General features: G+C 50.5%; 1 protein-coding gene across 1 annotated transcript in view; it reads right to left on the reverse strand.

Moving 5' to 3' along the window:
• The window catches only part of SGIP1 (SH3GL interacting endocytic adaptor 1), a gene marked incomplete at both ends in the record, with an annotated part of 47,490 nt that extends 29,845 nt beyond the window's left edge, over positions 1–17,645 (reverse strand). The window contains 5 exons of the mRNA XM_084210950.1: positions 10–87; positions 1,494–1,518; positions 4,181–4,244; positions 16,282–16,434; positions 17,582–17,645. Of these exons, the coding sequence (XP_084067076.1) occupies positions 10–87; positions 1,494–1,518; positions 4,181–4,244; positions 16,282–16,434; positions 17,582–17,645 (384 nt within the window). The remainder of the gene's footprint in view (positions 1–9; positions 88–1,493; positions 1,519–4,180; positions 4,245–16,281; positions 16,435–17,581) is intronic.
• Positions 17,646–20,058: the final 2,413 nt, after the last annotated feature.

A 20,058-nucleotide genomic window follows, 5' to 3' on the forward strand; every position in this document is an offset into this window, starting at 1 on the left:
TTTCCTTACCCCGTTTTTATTTCCTCCTTCCCGCGTGCCCTCGGGTTTGCTATTGGAAGTTGGATCATTGGGATGAGGGCTGGGCTGCTGCAAGGGTGGGGGTGGCAGAAAAAGGGTTAAACATCTGCTCCTTGCCTGGTTTTTTGGGTTTTCTTTTTAAGTGCACAAAGCTGAGTTTTGGGAACCAGGGAACACGGATTTGTCAGGAAAGGAAGGCTCAGCTGTGGCTCCACCAGGACTGAAGGTGGATTTTCCCATGGGCTCTATTCAGCAGTCAGGATTTGCCTCCTGGCCACTCCAGTGGCTACAAAAATTATGTGGAAAAGGGTCTGGAGGATGAAAAATTATATTAAATGTCTCCATTGCCAATTCCTCTGCCTCAAACACCTCCAGGAGCTTCGTTTTGTTCCCCAAAAATTGCATTTCTGCATCCTTGGAGAGGACACCTGAGGTCCCTCCGCCCACACCTGGCAAGGAAAAGCTGCCCATGGGATTTCTGCTGGAAGAGGGAACAGCCTGGGGGTGTTCCCTGGATACTCACAGAACTCAGGTTGGAAAAAACCTCCAGGATCATCCAGCCCAAGCTGTGCCCATCCCCACCTTGTCACCAAGTGCCACACCCAGGTGTGGACACGTCCAGGGATGGGGACTCCAAACTTCCCTGAACACCCTTTCTATGGAGACATTCCTCCTGATGTCCAACCTAAACCTGCTATTTGTGAATTTATCCAACCTAAACCTGCTATTTGGGAATTTCTCTGCTGAATAGAGCCCTGCTGAAGGCATTACCTTTACTTTCATCTCTATTTCCTAACAAGCAGCTTAAAAACACAGGGAGTGCCCAAAGCCAAGGATTTGGGGTCAGATTGGGGGGAAAGCTAAAATGATTTTTTGCAAGGAGCAGCTTGGCCCCCAAATTTGTAACTTTTAGAAGATACCCCAGCACTGCTCTCCCTGCTGAGCCTCACAAGGGGCTCATCTTTATTTTGAGGTGAAATTCTAAAATCTGGATTTGCTGAGGAAGTAAAGCCCAGTCTGAACCCAGAATATTTTTTATATCAAACACTAAAGGAGTCAGGGCCCATCTCCTACCCAGCTCTAGCAGGGACATTTCAGTCTAACACCAGGAATAAAAGCAGCAATAATTAAAAGAAAAAGAAAAAAAACAAACCAACAAACCACAAACATCTCCTTGTCTTCAGGTTAATATAGAAAATAAAAATAGAGGTTGGAAACAGCTGCTCTGGCAATGAACTCCTCAGGCAGCAAATCTGGCCCAAGCCAATTAGCAGGGGTGGAAACGAGGATGAGGAGCTGGGCTTTAGCAGGACACCTGCTCCCTCTGCCCCTGTGCTCCTCAGGCCTCCCTCTGTTGGTGTTTTTATAGGAAACCTGGAATTTGCCTTTTTTACATTTATTTTCTATATTAAACAGAAAGCTGCTCACAAATGCTGATGGTGGTGGGAGGGGAGGTGACACTGGGCAATACTCACGATGCCATCCCTGTCTGGTGACCCTCTGGAAAGAACAGAAAAAGGAGCTGTGTTAGTGCCCAGAGCACACCCAATTAACTTGTGGAAATTACTTTTTAAATTTTAAAATGAGTTCAAGGCAGCAAAACCTGAAGTTATGACATTATCAGCACATCTGAGTTACCTACTCCTTGTGGAGCCCACGCAAGGCCACAGACTTTTTTCCCCTCGTGTTATCAGCTGATAAAGTTTAGGTTTATGAGGAAATAAAGTGCTGGTGCTGGCACTGTCCCAGCTGGCTCCTGCACCATCCCACAGCCACATCCCTGCCCCATGTGCATCCCTTGCAGGGGACGGGAATCCCACTGGAGGAATTCCAGGCCTTCATTCTCCAGAAGGACAGACACTGCTCTGCAGAGTGCATCGGGGGCCGCTGAGGCTCCCCAGGGACCCTGATCCCCGACTGTCGATGGGATTTGGGATCGGGGCTGGGTCACGGCAGCTCTGCAGGGGATGCTGGGATTTCGGGAATGCCATGTCCATGGGATCCAGACGGGCTCCTCCGCCCCCCGCTCATCCCGGGTTTCCCGCAGCGCCAGGGAAGCGCCACCGGCTCACACCGGGCTCGGGCACCAGGGAACCCTGCTGGGAGCTCCTTCTTTCCCAGGGAATAACGCCAGCCCTGAAAGCTCTCCAATCAACCCCTGCTGTATCCCATCTCTCCTATTTAAGTTCCATCTCTTTGCACAAAAATCCCTTCTGCTGTTACGGTTCCCCCTCACTGCGTGATCCCCCAGCACAGGGGGTGTCACCTCCTGCTCCCATCCCGGCTGGAATTGCTGGGGAGACCCTCCCAGCAGCTCCAGCAGAACCATTCCAGACCCATCAGCAGCTCCAGGGGCCCCAGGGCGGTGTCCTGGGAGGGTGGCGGCCAGGGGCGGCCGCAGGGTGTGGCAGGTGCCACCATCCCTGCCCTCTCTCTCTCTCCACCCCCTTCATCCTGCCTCTTGTCCCGCTCCATCCCTGCCCTTCTCTCCCGGTTCCATCCCCGCTGCCGGCGGGGATTTGGAGAGCGCCCAAAGCCCCTGGGGCCGTGCCCGCGCCGTGACCCCGCCGTGCTAATCACTGCTGCTGCTAATTGCAGCATCCTCCGGGCTGGCCTCTCCGCGACCTCCGCAGCGGCCGGGAATCCCTCCCGGCCCCGCCGCAGCTCCGCAGCCCGCCGGGAACAGCGGGGTTGGGACGGGATGGAGGGAACAGCGGGGTTGGGACGGGATGGAGGGAACAGCGGGATTGGGACGGGATGGGATGGAGGGAACAGCGGGGTTGGGACGGGATGGGATGGAGGGAACAGCGGGGTTGGGACGGGATGGGATGGAGGGAACAGCGGGGTTGGGATGGGATGGAGCTGAGCGAATCCCAGCGCTGGATAAGGCAGCAGCCAGCCCCGGCTCCAGTGGTTTTCCAAGAGGAGGAGAGGCAAAGGAGCCTCAGTCCCGCCCATCAGGATAAAGGGTGGATGAACTCACTCCCAGCCGGAGCTCCCGGCTGTCCCACAGCTCGGTGGGTGGATGCCACCATCCCTGGGGACAGCAGGATGGCGCCTCCCTCTTTGGGGATGTGCTCCGTGTGTCCCTGTTCTTTGCAGCAGGAAAAACCCGGTAGAGATGCCAGTGCCACCAGGGCCACCTGGCCAGGCCTGTGTCCCTTGGCATGGGAAATCTCCAAGCAGGACATAAAACAGCTCAGGGGAACAAATCCAAGGGGAATAAAAGGAAAAACCTCGGACACACACAAACACCCCAGCAGAGCTGCAGGAGAGGACTCCCTGCTGCCATCCCCTGCTGTCCCCAGGGACTCCCTGCTGCCTGTCCCCTGCTGTCCCCAGGACCTGCTGGCACAGACTCCTTGGCCACAACACTTGGGGACATTCACCCCAAAGCCACAGCAGGGGTGGCTGAGAGTCACGGAATTGTTGGAAAACCCCTCTGAGATCATCAAACCCAAACATTCCCAGCGCTGCCAAGGCCACCTCACGTCCCCAAGCGCCACATCCACAGGGATTTTAAACCCCTCCAGGGATGGGGACTCCTGGGCAGCTGTGCCAGGCCTGGGCAGCCTTTCCAGGAAGGAATATTCCCAATATCCACCCTGAGCTGCCCTGGCCCAGCCTGGGGCCGTTCCCTCTGCTCCTGTCCCTGTTCCCTGGAGCACAGCCCGACCCCCCGGCTGTCCCCTCCTGGCAGGAGCTGTGCAGAGCCACAAGGGCCCCCTGAGCCTCCTCTGCTCCAGCCTGAGCCCCTGCCCAGCTCCCTCAGCCTCTCCTGGGGCCCCAGCCCAGGCTCATCCCCCACACACAGCATCCCCCACCAGATGTGGGACGAATCCAGATGTTTTCTGGGAAGCAAAATCCCTTCCCCAGCCACCAAGCCCTGCACAAACATCTGTGTAAATCCAATTTGCAACTCTAACCAGCTCCAAAGAGCAGAGAGGAATCTGCTCCAACTCTGAGCCCTCCTTTTCCACCCATCCCCAAAAATCCCCCGCACACTGAGAGCTCCCAGGAAATCCCACACTTGCTGCACGTGCAGGGAACAGCTGGAATGTGTCTGCTGATGAAACTGCATCCCAGGATGACAAGGAGGGCCTGGGACAGCCCAGATTGCTGCTGCCAGCCCATGAAAGCCTCCTGAGCCCTGGTCACTCACGTGGAGTCAGTGTCCTTCTCTTTCCTGCGTATGCCAAAGGCCTTCCTGGTGCGCTTCTTCAGTCCTGAGGGAGGAACAGGGAACAGGAATTATTCATGGACCCCAGGAAATCCTCCTCAGGCCCTCCTGGCTGCAGCCCATAAATGAGGTGAGAAAAGGGAAGAGCCAGAGCCAGGGGATCAGGGAGTCTCAGAATTGAGGGGCTGCCACGAGCTTGTGGGGACGTTTCTTTCTGCCATTTATTTGTTCATTTGACACTAATTAACTCCCTCCCAGTGTGTGGGACTGCATTATTGCCCACTTTATATCCCACACTCAATAGTTATTTCACAGTTAATATTCCACACTCAATAGTTATTTCACAGTTATTATTTCCCAGTTAATATTTATTACAGTTATTATTTCCCACTCAATATCTGTTTCACAGTTGTTTCCCACTCCATATTTGTTCCACAGTTATTATTTCCCACTCCATATTTGTTTCACAGTTATTGTTTCCCAGTTAATTGTTTCACAGTTAATTCCCAGGAAATATTTCCTACTCAATATTTGTTTCAGTTATTATTTCCCAGTTAATATTTCAGGGGTTTTCCCCAGTTAATATTAATTTCACAGTTATTTTTTTCCAGTTCATATTTGTTTCACAATTATAACTTCCCAATTAATATTTATTTCTCACTTAATATTCTTTTTCACATTTAATATTTTTCCCCAGTTAATATCCATTTCACAGTTATAACTACCCAATTAATATTTATTTCCCCAGTCAATATTCTTTTTCACATGTAATATTTTTCACAGTTAATTGTTTCACAGTCAAAATTTCCTAGCTAATATTTCCCACTCAATATTTGTTTTGCAGTTATTATTTCCCAGCTAATATGTATTTCCCAGTATTGGTTTCTCACTCAATATTTCCCAGTTAATATTTTTTTCCCAGTTAATATTTCCCACTCAATATTTGTTTCCCACTCAGTATTTCCCAGCTATTATTCCCAATATTTCTGTTCTGATGACTCCCTCCTTTCCCATGCTGTTTGTGGGCACTGCTGAAAGGAGGAAAAGCCCTCCTGAGTGCTAAAACCCAGCTTAAACCCGAGTTTGGTTGTGCTCAGCCCTGGTTTTTATCTGCTCAATGCCTGGCACCAAGGATTCCAGAGCCAGCTGGGAAATCCTGGAATTCCAGAGCCCCAGGAGCTGCAGCCTCACCACAGCCCTTGGAGAGAAGCACAGCAGGTTCCTCCAAGCTTTTCCCTCTTTTTGCAGAATTCCAGGATGGTTTGGGCTGCAGGGGATTTTAAAGCTCACCCTGCTCCCCACAGGCAGGGACATCTTCCCCCATCCCAGGTTTTCCAGCCTGTGGGATCCATGAATTCCCTAAAACCATCTGAGCCCCACAGGCTCATCCTGCCCCATTCTTGGCTCTGCTTTCCCAAATCCATCCTTTCCCACCCCCAAGGCTCAGGTGAGTCCTTTAACAGAGGAATATTCCCATTTTTCTCCCCCTGGAGAATCCTGCTCCCCAAAACCCGAGCAGACCCAGGGGGGCTGAGAGCCCCAGGGCTGAGCTGCTCTTTGGTGTCCCCTGGAGCAGAACCCCAAAGGTGGCAGGAATGTGCCCAGAAGCTGGGTTGGGTAAGAGTTCCATCTGCTTGGAGGGCTGGTGACCCCAGGAGAGGGGAATTCAGGGACATTTGGGAAAGGGGAAGCAAAAGGAGCTCTGCTTTGGAGAGGGGTGCTGAGAGCAAACCCCAAAACCCCCCGTGAGTGACACCACAGAGGGACACAGCCCAGGGGACAATCCCCAATCCCAGGGTGGCATTTCCAGCAGCTCCTGAGTCTCTGGCACAGGAGAATTCCCCATCTGGAGGAGCAGGGGCTGAGCTGGGGTTGGGATCTGCTCCTGAGTCCCTGGCACAGGAGAATTCCCCATCTGGAGGAGCAGGGATCGAGCTGGGGTTGGGATCTGCTCCGGAGCCCCTGGCACAGGAGAATTCCCCATCTGGAGGAGCAGGGGCTGAGCTGGGGTTGGGATCTGCCCCTCCTGTCCCCTGCCAGGTGCTCTCAGGGCTGAAGCACCCCCAGACCTGTCCTGACAAGACTCAGCCTTGCAAAGAGTGATCAAACCTCGTCCATGAAGCTCCCAGCCCTGAGCCACGGGAATTGCACAGGGAATTCTCTGGGCTGGAGGTTCCAGGGCTGAGCCAACCCTGCTGCTGGCTGATCTCACCTCAAAACCTCTCCAAACCCAGCACCATCCACCTCCACACCCCTTTTCTTCCTGCTATCCATCAGAATTCCACCTGGGAAACACAATTTGCTGTTTTAAAACTCTGACATTTTCTCTGCTGTATTCTTAAGAAGGACCAACAACGTTTTCTGTACCAAAAGCTGAATTCTAGGAGCAAACCAACCCCACTCCCCCAAATCCAGCCCTTCACCCTCCAGCCCCAGGTTGCCTCTGGACTCTCAAATATTGATTTTTAATTTAAATTTAAGTTTTAAATATTGAGGGAGGTCCCTGGAGGGAAAATTATTCACTTGGGAGCATGGAGCTCATAGGGAAAACTCCTCCCCAAGAGGAATGACAGGGTGTGGATGCTCTTTGTGATGATTAAAGTAGAAAAAACATTGCTTGAAATGGATTCTGCTTCATCTGTGCACAAAGATAAAATTTATCTATGGCAGACTCAGGAGCAGGGAAAGAAGGAAGAAGAGGAGAAAGATGAAACAATCACCCTTAGGATGGATTTTTCCTTGTTTTGGGTTTTCAGAGCTGGATTTGAGCAGCCTCTAATCATTTTTTCACGTAGGAAAAGCTAACTTTTATTTATAAAGATTAAATTTATATTGTTTTTAAAGACTGTGTGTGACTCGGATTGGCTGGTAATTTTTTTTGCTATTTGTTCTATTGGTTAGAATAGAACCTTGCACATTGTGTGTGAATGTGCAAGGGTTTTTTTATAGATGTTTACATTATTTTTTGTGGATTCTGATGGGATGGATCTTTTGTTATGACAGATGTAACATTTTTCTTGGCAAGATTAGGTTGTTATGTAAACTGATTCTCATTCTTTCGATTCTTTCTTGTGGGAATTAACTTTTCTAAGTTCATCATTTTATAAAGCCTTTCTTTTGTAATATTTTGAAGGTATTTAATATAATGTTAATAATAAATATATAGAAATCTATGAAATATATGAAATATAGATGTAAATATTTATTATATAAATATATAAAAATAAATTCTGCCTACAAATAATGTAATTATTATGTGGGTAACATCACGCTCCTTAAAATTGAATTTACTGTGTGACTTTTCCTTTGCTCAGCACACTCAAATTCCTCTCAAATTCCTTGGGAGAGCCCAGAAATGTGGGAATCCAAGGAGAGGACAGCCCTGCCTGTGCTCAGCACAGCAAAGCAAACTCCTGAAATCCTCAGGTATTCCCAGAGGGAAAAGCCACGAGGTAAATTCAATTCTAAGGCAGGGTATTGCTACATACAAATAAAAACATTGTAAAAGAAAAATATAAAATTGTTGTTGAGGCCTGCTAAGTGCAGTTAGTTAATTCCCATGAGAAAGAATCTAAAGAATGAGTTTACACAACAACCTATTCTTGCCTAGAAAAATTAGTCACAGCTGTCATAACAAATAATAGTAATAAACAATAACTCTAGCCCGTAAGAATCCCCCAAAAATAATGCAAACATCCATTTAAAAACTCTGGCACATGCACACACAGGCACCTTGTAACCAATAGGACAAGCAGCAAAAAATTACAGCCAATTGGAGTCAAACACAAAGTCTTTAAAAACTATTTAAGTTTTAGGAATAAAGAATTAGCTTTTTCTACATGAAAAAACTGAGCCCTGTCTGCTTTAAACCCCAGCAGGCCCTAAAGCCAGACCCCAGCTTTGGGGCTCTGCAGGGCACCCCAAAGAGCAGCCTGGGCACCACCAGGAGATTTTGGTCCAAAATTGGGCATTTTTGGTCCCTGGCACAGCCCCAAATCCCCAGCTCCTCCCCCTGCAGCCCTGCTGCTTTAATTGTGCCCGGTTTTCCTGGGTAATTAGGTTAATTAATGCCTTCCTCACGCTCCAAGGCTTTCCCTGCCCACAGTGGGAATATTCCAGGTGGGATCCCAACCCCACCCCAGGCTGGAGACCCCAGAGCTGGTCCTGCCCTGCCTGGGAGGGGCTGGGGCACAGATCCTGGCATTGGCATGGAGCCAGATCCAGCCACAAAGCCCAGCTGGGAATTTGGGAATGCCCACCTGGGGAGGAGAGCTCAGGGCTGGAGGGCCAGGGATTTGTTTCACTGTCATCGTTCCCCAGTTAGTGGTTCCCACTCAATATTTGTTTCCCACTCAATATTTCCCAGTTAATATATTTTTTCCCAGTTAATTTATTTTTCCCCAGTTAATATATTTTTCCCCACTCCATAGTTATTATTTCTTTCCCAGTTAATATTTTTCTTCCAGCTAATTCTTTTCCCCAGTTAATACTTCTCACTCAATATTTACATCACAGTTCATATTTGTTTCCCCATCAATATTTCCCACTCAATATTCTCTTTCCCAGTTAATATTTCCCATTCAATATTCTCTTGCCCAGTCAATATTTCCCAGTTAATATATTTTTCCCTGTTAATATTTCCCAGTTAATAATTTTCTCCCAGCTAATATCTCTCACTCAATATATGCATGACAATTAATATTTGTTTCCCAGTTATTATTTCCCACTCATTATTTGTTTCCCACTCAATATTCTCTTTCCCAGTTAATATTTCCCACTCAATATTTGTTTCCCAGTCAAGTTATTTTTCCCACTCAATATTTGTGTCACAGTTATTATTTCCCAGTTAATATTTCTTTCCCAGTTAATATTTTTCTCCCAGCTAAGTTTTTCCCCAGTTAATATCTTACTCAATATGTGCATCACAATTAATATTTGTTTCCCAGTTAATATTTCCCACTCAATATTCTCTTTCCCAGTTAATATTTCCCACTCAATATTTATTTCCCACTCAATATTTCCCACTCAATATTTGTTTTCTATTCAATATTTATTTCCCAGTTATTATTTCCCACTCAATATTTGTTTCCCAGTTAATATTTCCCAGTTATTATTTTTTCCCCAGCTATTATTCCCAATATTTCTGTCCTGATGAATCCCTCCTTCCCTGTTTGTGAGCACTGCTGGGAGGAGGAAAAAGCTAAACCCAGCTTAAACCTGAGCCTGGGTTTAAGGACTGCCAGGGAGCTCAGCCTGGACCCAGCTGTGCCAGATGTGCCCCCAGAGTCACATCCAGAGGGGGAAATTCAGGGAATTTCAGGAGTTTGGGGGATAAAGGGAGGTGGCAGAGCTCCCAGCTGCCTTCCCTTCACCCCACACAGAAGTAACTTAGATATTATTATATATATATACTATAATATACTATTATATATGATATTTTATACATTGCATTTCCTACTATTTCCTATTATTTTATAATAGTGTCTATTGCCTGGTTTGTATCTTATATATTGTATTTTATATTATTTTATATTATTTTATATTACATGTTATAGCAATTCTATTAATTATTATCTATTAATTAATTTGGGACTGTTTAAATGTCCAAGGCCAGGCTGGGAATAACCTGGGATATTGGGAATTGTCCCTGACCTGGCTGGAATGGGATGGGCTTGAAGGTGTTTCCTACCCAAACCATTCCAGGATTTCATGATTATTATTAATTAATGATTACTATCAACTCTAATAACAAGGCACACCTTTAATGGTTTCCATAAAGCTAACATCATATTTTATTTCCTGTATTTCATTTATTTGTGGGGCTGCTTGAAATCCTTGGTGCACCTGGGAAATCTCATCCTTCCTCCCCCAATTATCCCCAAATTCCTGAAATGTGTCACAAATGAATCCCAGCTTGAGCTTTTCAATTCATGACCAGGTGTAGGTGGAGAATTTTAAGATTTTTTTTTTCCTCAATACATTGTCTAAAAATGAACTAAACACAAATGTCACCAAATTAAAAAAAATCAGAATTTAAACACAAATTTTAAAGTACGATAAATATGGGAAAATTATATATATATATATAGGAAAATTTTTTTATATATAAATATATGGGAAAATTTTATATATATATATATATGTATATATATATATATATGTATATATGTGTGTATATATATATATATATATATATATATATATGTGTGTGTATATATATATATATATATATATGTGTATATATATATATATATATATGGGAAAATTTTTTATATATATATATATGGGAAATTTTTTTATATATATATGGGAAAATTTTATATATATATATATATATGGGAAAAAATTTTTATATATATATATGGGAAAATTTTTTATATATATATATGGGAAAATTTTTTATATATATATATGGGAAAAATTTTATTTTATATATATGGGAAAAATTTTATTATATATATATGGGAAAAATTTTATATATATATATAGGGAAATTTTTTTATATATATATATGGGAAAAAATTTTATATATATGGGAAAATTTTTATATATATATATATATATGGGGAAAATTGTTATATACATGGGAAAAATTTTTATATATACATGGGAAAAATTTTTGTATATATGAGGAAAATAATATATATGTTTATATGGAAAATTACACATATATATACGGGAAAATTATATATAGATGGGAAAACCTATATATAATATGGGAAAAAAAGAAATCCAGCCCTGTGTGGGCAGGAGGCAGGATTCCCAGTGCCTCCGTGCCGAGGCAGATGGATCCTCCCTGACAGCTCGGGAGCCTCCCAGCACTTCCAGGTCACTGCTCGGGGGAGGAGCTCTGCATTCCCCTCCTGCCCAGCTTCGCCTTCTTACTCCTCCTCTCCAACCCCAGTACTGCCACAGATTCTGCTTAAATCCCATTTTCCTTTGTGTTCCTCCTCTCCAATCCCAATATTGGATTGGGATTCCTGCCACAAACTCCGGGTTAATCCCATTTTCCTTTTTGTTCTTCTTCTCCCAAAGCTGGGTCAGGATTCCAACCACAAATTCTGCATAAATCCCGTTTTCCTTCACATTCCTCCACTCCAATCCCAAAATTGGGATGGGATTCCACAAATCCTACATAAATGCCATTTTCCTTCACGTTCCTCCACTGCAATCCCAAAACTGGGCTAGGATTCCTGCCACAAATCCTGGGTAAATCCCATTTTTCACCTCCAACACCTCTGGGGGCTCAGCATCAACACTGGGGCAGGATTTCCCCCAAATCCACGTTTTTAAAGGATCAAACCCTGCCCTGGGGGGGTCCAAGGTGAGCATCCCTGACCTCACCTGGAATTTTCTTTCCTGCAATCCCTGGAACAGAGCGAGGCTGGTGAATCACACAGGAAATTCCTGCCATGGCAGGAAATCCCAAATTCCTGCGTTTGGGCACCAGTTCCAGATGCTCAAGGGCGCATTTCAAACCGGGCTCACCCCAAGGAGGAGTTTTGCCTTTCTTTTTTTTTTTTTTAGGTTTTGCCACATTTCTTTTCCCAGGTTTTGCTTCCTTTCCTTTGTTGTTGTTCCGGGTTTTTTTGTTTGCTTTCGAACCCCAAACCCGAGAGCTCCAGAGCTTTTCCCCACTTCTCTTCCAACCTTTTCACTTCCAAGGCCTCATTCCCACAAAATCCCTCCCTGACAGCTCAAACCCACCTGGATCAGCCCCCCAAAAACATCCCAAAATTCTCCATGGACATCTTTGGTCCTGAGCGTGGTGGGATGTCCCCAGCCCCCAGCCCATCCTGGGATACAAGAGCAGCCAAATCCCCGGGTCAGGCTCAGCTTTTCCTGGGAAAAGAGGGGAAAAAAATCTTCTCCTACATCCTCAAAAAGTGGTTTCCTTCCCAGTTCTGCAGAAAATTCCAGCAGGTCTGGAAGACTCCATCTCAGAGGGCAAAGATGGAGATATCCCACACCCAGCCCTGGCTCTCCTTGGAGCCGAGCTCAGCCGTGGATTTCTGACCAAACTCTGGAAAATCCCACTCCTGACTCGCTGCTCTGGGAATTCTCTGGGATGGTTTTCCATCCAGGCCTGAATTTATGATATTTCCATCAAACCTGCTGGTGGCTTTCTCAAAGAAAACCCCAGAAATTTTTCCTCCTCAAATTCAAACCCCCCCAAATTTGCCCTCCTCAAATCCAAACTCCCCCCCAGTTTTCCCAGATAATTTCCTTGCTGAGTCCTGCAGACAACGCTGAGCACATTCAAACAGAATTTACTGAAACCCCACCACCTGAAAATAAAGTCACTTTTCAAGCAACAAAAAGGATTTTTGGGATGTGCCATTGATGCCTCTGGGCCCAGCAATCCAGAAATGGAGACCACCAGGGCTAAAAGATGATTCCCAAAAAGATTGGATGTGACCAGAGAATCCCAAACTGGTTTGGGTTGGGAGGGACCTTAAATCCCATCTCACCCCACCCCTGCCATGGGCTGGGGCGCCTTCCACTGTCCCCAGCTGGACAGAACATTCCCATGGAAATTCCCTGAGTGACCAAACTCCCCAGAGTGAAGAGATTCCGAGGAATTCCCACTCTGGGAAGGCTCTCCCCCGTTTTGGGGTCTGCAGGAGCACAGGGAGCACCCCAGGGAAAGCAGGAATGAGCTTCTCCAAAGGAGCCACATCTCCTCCTGTCCCCCCAACATCCAAGCTCCTCCCTGAGGAGGAGCTTCCCAAACTTCCCAAAGCCTCCCAAGGCCCTGGAGACGCAGCAGAGCTTTCCAAAGGAGCCAAACCCGTTCCGTGTCCGGATGTTCACCTCTGCCCGGGGCGCCTCCGAGCCTTCCTCCATCCCAGGGAGCATCCAAACCCTGCTCCTTCCTCCATCCCAGGGAACATCCAAACCCAGGGAACATCCAAACCCTGCTCCTTCCTCCATCCCAGGGAGCATCCAAACCCTGCTCCTTCCTCCATCCCAGGGAGCATCCAAACCCAGGGAGCATCCAAACCCTGCTCCTTCCTCCATCCCAGGGAGCATCCAAACCCAGGGAGCATCCAAACCCTGCTCCTTCCTCCATCCCAGGGAGCATCCAAACCCAGGGAGCATCCAAACCCTGCTCCTTCCTCCATCCCAGGGAGCATCCAAACCCAGGGAGCATCCAAACCCTGCTCCTTCCTCCATCCCAGGGAACACCCAAACCCTGCTCCTCCCTCCATCCCAGGGAGCATCCAAACCCAGGGAACATCCAAACCCTGCTCCTTCCTCCATCCCAGGGAGCATCCAAACCCTGCTCCTTCCTCCATCCCAGGGAGCATCCAAACCCAGGGAACATCCAAACCCTGCTCCTTCCTCCATCCCAGGGAACATCCAAACCCTGCTCCTTCCTCCATCCCAGGGAGCATCCAAACCCTGCTCCTTCCTCCATCCCAGGGAACATCCAAACCCTGCTCCTTCCTCCATCCCAGGGAACATCCAAACCCAGGGAACATCCAAACCCTGCTCCTTCCTCCATCCCAGGGAACATCCAAACCCTGGCTCCTTCCTCCATCCCAGGGAGCATCCAAACCCAGGGAGCATCCAAACCCTGCTCCTTCCTCAGTCCCAGGGAACATCCAAACCCAGGGAGCATCCAAACCCTGCTCCTTCCTCCATCCCAGGGAACATCCAAACCCAGGGAACATCCAAACCCCTCTCCCTCCACACGTGAGGGATCTCCAGAGGGTTTGATCCCCATCCCAACCCTGCTGAGTGAAACCAAGCACAGCAAATCCATGGAAAGCTCCTGCCCCTCCATGGAGCTGGAGGAATTTCCATTCCTGGAGGCACCTGTGGCACCTTCAGCGTCCTCCAGCAAGGACTAGGCTCTGGGAAAAAACCTCTTTTGCTTGTTTTTTTGGGGTATCATTGGGATTTTTAGACACCCAGGAAAAAGAAATATTTTTCTCCCATCTCCCAGAAGAACAACAAAATATTCCATATATTGAGCACAATGTCCACAGCCAGCAAAAACTGCTCATCCTGCCCCGTTCCCAACCAGGGGAATTCTCTTTTTCCCCCAAGGAAAAGGATCCAAAGAGAATCCACGAGCCAGGCCATGGGTGGGTGGCCTCAGGTCCTGCTCCCACCCTCCCCTGCCAGCCCAGTGTCCACCACTCCAGCAGGAGAAATTATTTAAATAATTCATTACAACGATAATTAAACCCCTTTAAGATGCTCGCTGCGAGGAACTCTCGGTGCTTTGCACAGGTTTAAAAGTTCCAGCTCCAGTTAAGCCAAGCTTGTTAAAACCACTGAATTAATTGTATTAATATTAAATAAACCACCCCTGCAAGGGGCCAGAGTTGCAGGGGCACCTTGGGTTGAGGTTCCACTCTCCCACAAATCCAACCAATTTCCAACTATTTCACAACTCAAAAAACCCAGGGATTATTTCTAATTTTCCAACTTCTGTTCTAGGCCTGCATCAGCCACTTGGGGAACATTTCAAGCTGTTTAATAATTCACTTTTTATGATTAGTGTTTAATTTTTTCCCCATGCATGACTGGGCCATGGAAGGTGATTCCACCTCTGGCAGAGCCCAATGCCTCAGCCCTGGATCCATCTCCAGCGTGGGGCTGGGCAGTGACCAAAGCTCCTGCCAGGCCAAACCCCTCAAGGAATAAAACCAAACCCAAAAAATCCCCAAACCAAAAACCCCAAATCTCAAAAGAACCTCAAAACCCCAAATCACTTCCCCCAAGCAGCCTCAAAGCTGAATAAATAACTCAAACCAAGGCCTACAGCAGGACAGCTTCAGTTTATCCACGTGAATTCATCCATCAACACTGGAATTTTGGGAGCAGACAGGTTTTTAATGGCATTTTCTCTGCCATGACCTGCTCCTGTCGTGGGATGGGTTTGATGTCATGGGCTAAAATTAAAACCTCTTTTGCTTGTGACTCTCATCAGCACCAGGGAGAGCAGGGAAGGCTTTTCCTGGGGTCTAAAGGACAACAAAACTCATTTCCCTCCCACCAAAGCCTCCAGAACCATCCCAGGAGAGGCTGCTCCATGTGCCCTCACAGCACCCCAATCCCCGAGGCCAGGGAAACATCCTAAACCCACAAAAATCCCACGGATCCCGAGGCCTCTCCAGGGGAATTTGGGCAGGGGCAGCCCCAGATTTTGGGGATACTCCAGGAAGCAATTTCCCAATTTCTGCCTGTCATTCCGGGGAGCTCCGTGGGTTGGAAGTGGCTCCAGCTCACCAGGCCCTGCTGCTGCTGCCACCAACGGGCCAGAAATCCCCCTAAATTCAATATATTTTGCTCTTGCTGGCCCTGGAGTATCCATTCTGCTAAAATACGATTAAATCCAAGACATCCTTTCCCTGCATCCTGCTCCAGAAGGAATTAAAATTATAAATAATGAAGGAGAGCTTTACATACGGCCGAGACAGACGACAGAGGATAAAATTCCTGTCATGCCCAGAGGCTTTTCCCACACAGGATCAGACACAGCTCCCCGAAGCATCCTGTGCCTATAGCCCATATTTCCTCCTCATCCCCGAGAAACCCCAATCTAGCTTCTCCCCCTCCTTCCCCCGACCTGCATCTCCACGGCTCGGCAAGGGGGAAAAAAAAAAAATCATCTCGAGCTGCGATTCCCTCGCTTCCCACAGAAACGGTGCTCACGCATCCAGGGAAAACCACCGGATCCCATCCGGCAGCTGCACACCCCCGGCTCCATCCCCTGTGCAGCACAGCAGGATAAATAAACCGGGATTTCGGGATCCGAACCCAGCCGGCTCTGGGCCGGGGAAGCGGCGGCTCCCCGGCAAGCCGGGAATTCGCGCAGCCCGAGCTGCCTACACAGGGCTGGGGATGGAATTGCAAATAACCTGACGGGCTCGATATTATATCACCGCCCTGCCGCTCGGCTGAGCCCCGAGCGGCCGGGATTAGGGGGAGGGGAGGATCCGATTGCATGATTGCTGTTATTATTAGCGTTATTATTCCGTTCGGGAAAGGCCGGAGCCCCCCGGGCACGGGCTCGGTGCCTCCCCCCCTCCGGAGCCGCGGAGGAGCGCGCCCGGCTCATCACCTACCTTCCATCATGGTGGCAGAATTGCATTCCTCAATTTCCGAGGAGCCTGGAAAAACGCAGGAGAGTGCGATGGCCGGGCAGCAGCGCTCGGGCCCGGCGCTTCCCGGGCGGCGGGGAGGAGGAGGAGGAGGAGGAAGGAGCGGGGACGCCGCGGCTAGGGGCAGGCCATGGATGCTGCTGCGCCTGTATCACCTCCAGGATGGCACCGCGGAGGATGCTCGCAGAAAGGGAGGACGAGGCGGGCTCGCTGCCTCCCGCCCCGCACTGCTCACATGCGCGCTCGCTCCCGACACACCCCCCGGGAACGCTCCAACCTATTTCCCAGATTTTTTTTTTTTTTCCTCCCCTTTTCCACCCTCCCCAGCTCCGTTTTCCCCAAAAGCAGAACCCCTGTCCGCACCTCGTGACGCACTTCCCCTCCCTTAATCCTATTGCGGGTTAATTCCCGGCCGCTGTCAGATTAGGAGTGCGGGGATGGGAAGGGATCGATCCCGGCTGGAGGAGGCAGCGGCACCGAGCGGGGCAGCGCCGGCACCGCTCCCGCTGCCATCCCGGGGACAAATCCATCGCTGACGTCACAGCGCCAGCAATTAGCCCGAAAGAAGGATGCGGGAGAAATTCCTCCCCGACTGCTTCCAGCAGCGCCCGGGAATTAATCTCGCATGAAGGGAGAGCGGAGCGGGGAACAAAAGAGGCCGGGGAGGCGGCGGGGGGGCTGCGAGAGCTGGGGCCGGGCCGTGTCCCTGCGATGCCACCCTGCCCCGCGTCCCCTCCCCAGTGCCACCCTGCCCCGTGTCCCTGTGATGCCACCCTGCCCCGTGTCCCTGTGATGCCACCCTGCCCCGTGTCCCCTCCCCAGTGCCACCCTGCCCCGCCTCCCCCCGCAGTGCCCCCCCGCCCTGGGATCCCTCACCCCTTCCCAACCTGTCACTGGGGGCTCAGCCTAAATCATGGGGATCCCGCCTGGTTTATCCAAGAAAATGCGGGATTTAAAACCGTCCCTGGCAAAACCAGCTCTGAAAGTCCGGGTATTTATTTCTTTTATTCCTGGCAGGAAGGTGCTCCAACCCCCCCAGGCTTCTCCCGGGACCCTCATCCCAAAGAGCATCGGGGCTGGACGGGACAGCCCGGGCTGGTCCCCGCCGCTTCCCAGAGCCCGGGGAAAAAAACAAACCCGGGATCGGCACCACCAGCGCCCAGAAAATCCGGAGGAGCCGCCGCTGCCCCTCCTGTCCCCGCAGGGCACAGCAGCGGCGGTCTGGGGACAACCCGCGCGTTCCGATGTGGCTTTTCAACGTGACCGCCGAGCGGGGATGGAAAACTTCCCCTCTGCCGCTCGCCCTGCATCAGCATCTTTAGGATCATCCCCGGCAGCCCCACGTGTTTGTCAGGGCTGCTCCCCGCTCGGGAGCAATGCCCACATCATTCTTCCCATTGAAAAAAACCACCCTATTTTTCATTAATGAAAATAAAATTTTTGCCCTGTTAAAATAGTAAAAAAACAAAAAAAAAAATTTTTTTCTCTCCCATTTAAAAAATTAATCCAAAAGCCAAGCAGCTGCAAGGGTCTGGATAAAGTGAGGGAGCAGGACCTCAGCAGGGTCTCTGTGCCCAGCCCTGTCCCCTCCCAGCTGGTGGGAAATGCCACAGCAGCAGCCACAGGGACGGGATTATTGAACAGATGGTTCCTGTAATCCCTGCAAGGAGCTCCTGTGACCTGCCTGCCCCACTGCCAGCTCAGGGACAGGAGCCCAGTGCCCTCGGGAATTCTGCTGGTAATCCCAGGCTGAGCACAGCCCCTGGAATGCTGTCCCACTGTCCCCTTGGCTGTGCCACTGTCCCGGCCCTCAAACAGCCCAGGAGCCAGGCTGGCACACGTGGGAGCTGCCACCATCCCAGGGATGGACGGGCACCTCCCGTGCCCAGATTCCTCCCAAATAACCCAAATAACACAAATCCCCCCAAAATCTCCCTGGGGCAGCTGCAGAGCCCCAGAAGTGCCACCCCTGGCAGTGCCCAGGGCAGGCTGGCCGGGGCTGGAGCCATCCCAGGGAAGGTGTCCCTGCCCTGGCAGGGCTGGGATGGGCTCTGAGGTCCTTCCAAACCTAAACCTGGGGATTCTGGGGTGCCACAGCCGGGACAGAGCCAGTGCCCCTTCCCCAGCTCCAGAGGGGTGGAGTTCCTGGAGCCAGCCAGGAGAGCCGGGATTTCCCTGCAAACCCCTTCCAGGCCAGCCTGGGGACACGAAAATCCTTTTCACCAGGGTTCCTCCATCTCAGCACTGGCCTTGGGCAGCCTCCCCCTCACACCTGGGAATGCTTTGGCAGCTCCAGCTTTCCCTGGATCCGTGGGAGAGCTCAGCCTTGTCAAACACCTCCTGCCTGACCAAACCTCCCCTTCCCGTGGCCAGAATTAACCCCACAAAGCTGCTTCTGGGATGGGCTCTTCCCAAAAAACAGGAGGCACAGGGAGAGCCTGGAGCATTCCTGGCTCCCTGGGGGGGGGGCAGCTGCCACCAAACCACCCAACCCCTCTTCCCGAGGCAAAGCTGAGACTTCCAAACGTTGGAATTTGACTTCCAAAGGCCCCCAGCCCCACTGAGGCTCCTCAAGGACAATTCCCATGGACGGCCCTGGAAACCTCCAGCAGCTCCCGAAGGAGAGGCGTGGGGAGCTGCCAGCAACAGATGAAGTCAAGGGCCCGAAGATTAAAAAAAAGAAAAAAAACACCAAATAAAAGCGGCAGAAAATGAGTCACGGAGAGCATTACTCATCTGCCGGCAGAGTCAGCCGCGGCTCCATGTGACAGCGGCGCCGAGGAGCCCGCCCGGCCCCGCAGAGCGGCGGGATTTGCTAAATAAAACCCCGAGCCTCAGCCTCAGGCACGGCCCCGCAAATCCCCGGCGTTAGGAGCAGCCGGGGGTGTCGGAATCGCCCCTCGGATGGGCCGGGATTAAACCCGGCTGGGAGCGGCTCGGCCCGGGGCTGCTCCCGGGGCTGCGGGACGGAGCTCCCGGGAGTTCGGCCTTTGCCTCTTCCCGGTACGACCGGGGTTACCGGGGACAAGGGCAGGGACACCTCCCACTGCCCCAGGCTGCTCCAGCCCCAGGGTCCAGCCTGGCCTTGGGCACTGCCAGGGATCCAGGGGCAGCCACAGCTGCTCTGGGCACCTGTGCCAGGGCCTCACCATCCCCACAGCCAAAATTCCTGCCCAGTATCCATCTAAACCCCCCTTTTCCAGCTCCCTGTGTCCTGTCCCTCCATCCCTTGTCCCCAGTCCCCCTCCAGCTCTCCCGGAGCCCCTTCAGGCCCTGGAAGGCCTCTGAGCTCTCCCTGGAGCCAATTTCCAGGATTCCTTCCTCAAAGGCTCTCCCTAGCAGGGAAGGAGGCTGGGAGAGGGGAGAACCCCCAGGAGCAGCTGAACCCAACCCTCCAAGGAGCTCAGGAGGGCACAGAGGGGATCAATCCATCCCCCAGGTCCTGAAAACCCACCAAGACTCCCCGGTGCCACCCCTGGGGGGCTGCACCCCAAACGCTCCTGGGCAGCCCCACCTTGTGCTGGGGGCAACCAAAGCATTCCACGGGCATCCAGAGTGTCCTGGCAGGAGCAGGGATGGAGGATCCATGGGGACAGCCCCTGCCAGGGCTGCAGCTGCTCCCAGCCCCACGGGGCAGCCCCTTCCCCCCTGCCCCAGGAGCTCGGGGTTTTCCCAGGCACAGAGAGCCGCTCCCACCCTGGGAGCTGCTCCCGGAAGGACAGAGGGACGTGGGAATGAGCC

The sequence above is a fragment of the Fringilla coelebs genome (assembly GCF_963513975.1).
Source record: "Fringilla coelebs genome assembly, chromosome: 9".
NCBI lineage: Eukaryota > Metazoa > Chordata > Aves > Passeriformes > Fringillidae > Fringilla > Fringilla coelebs.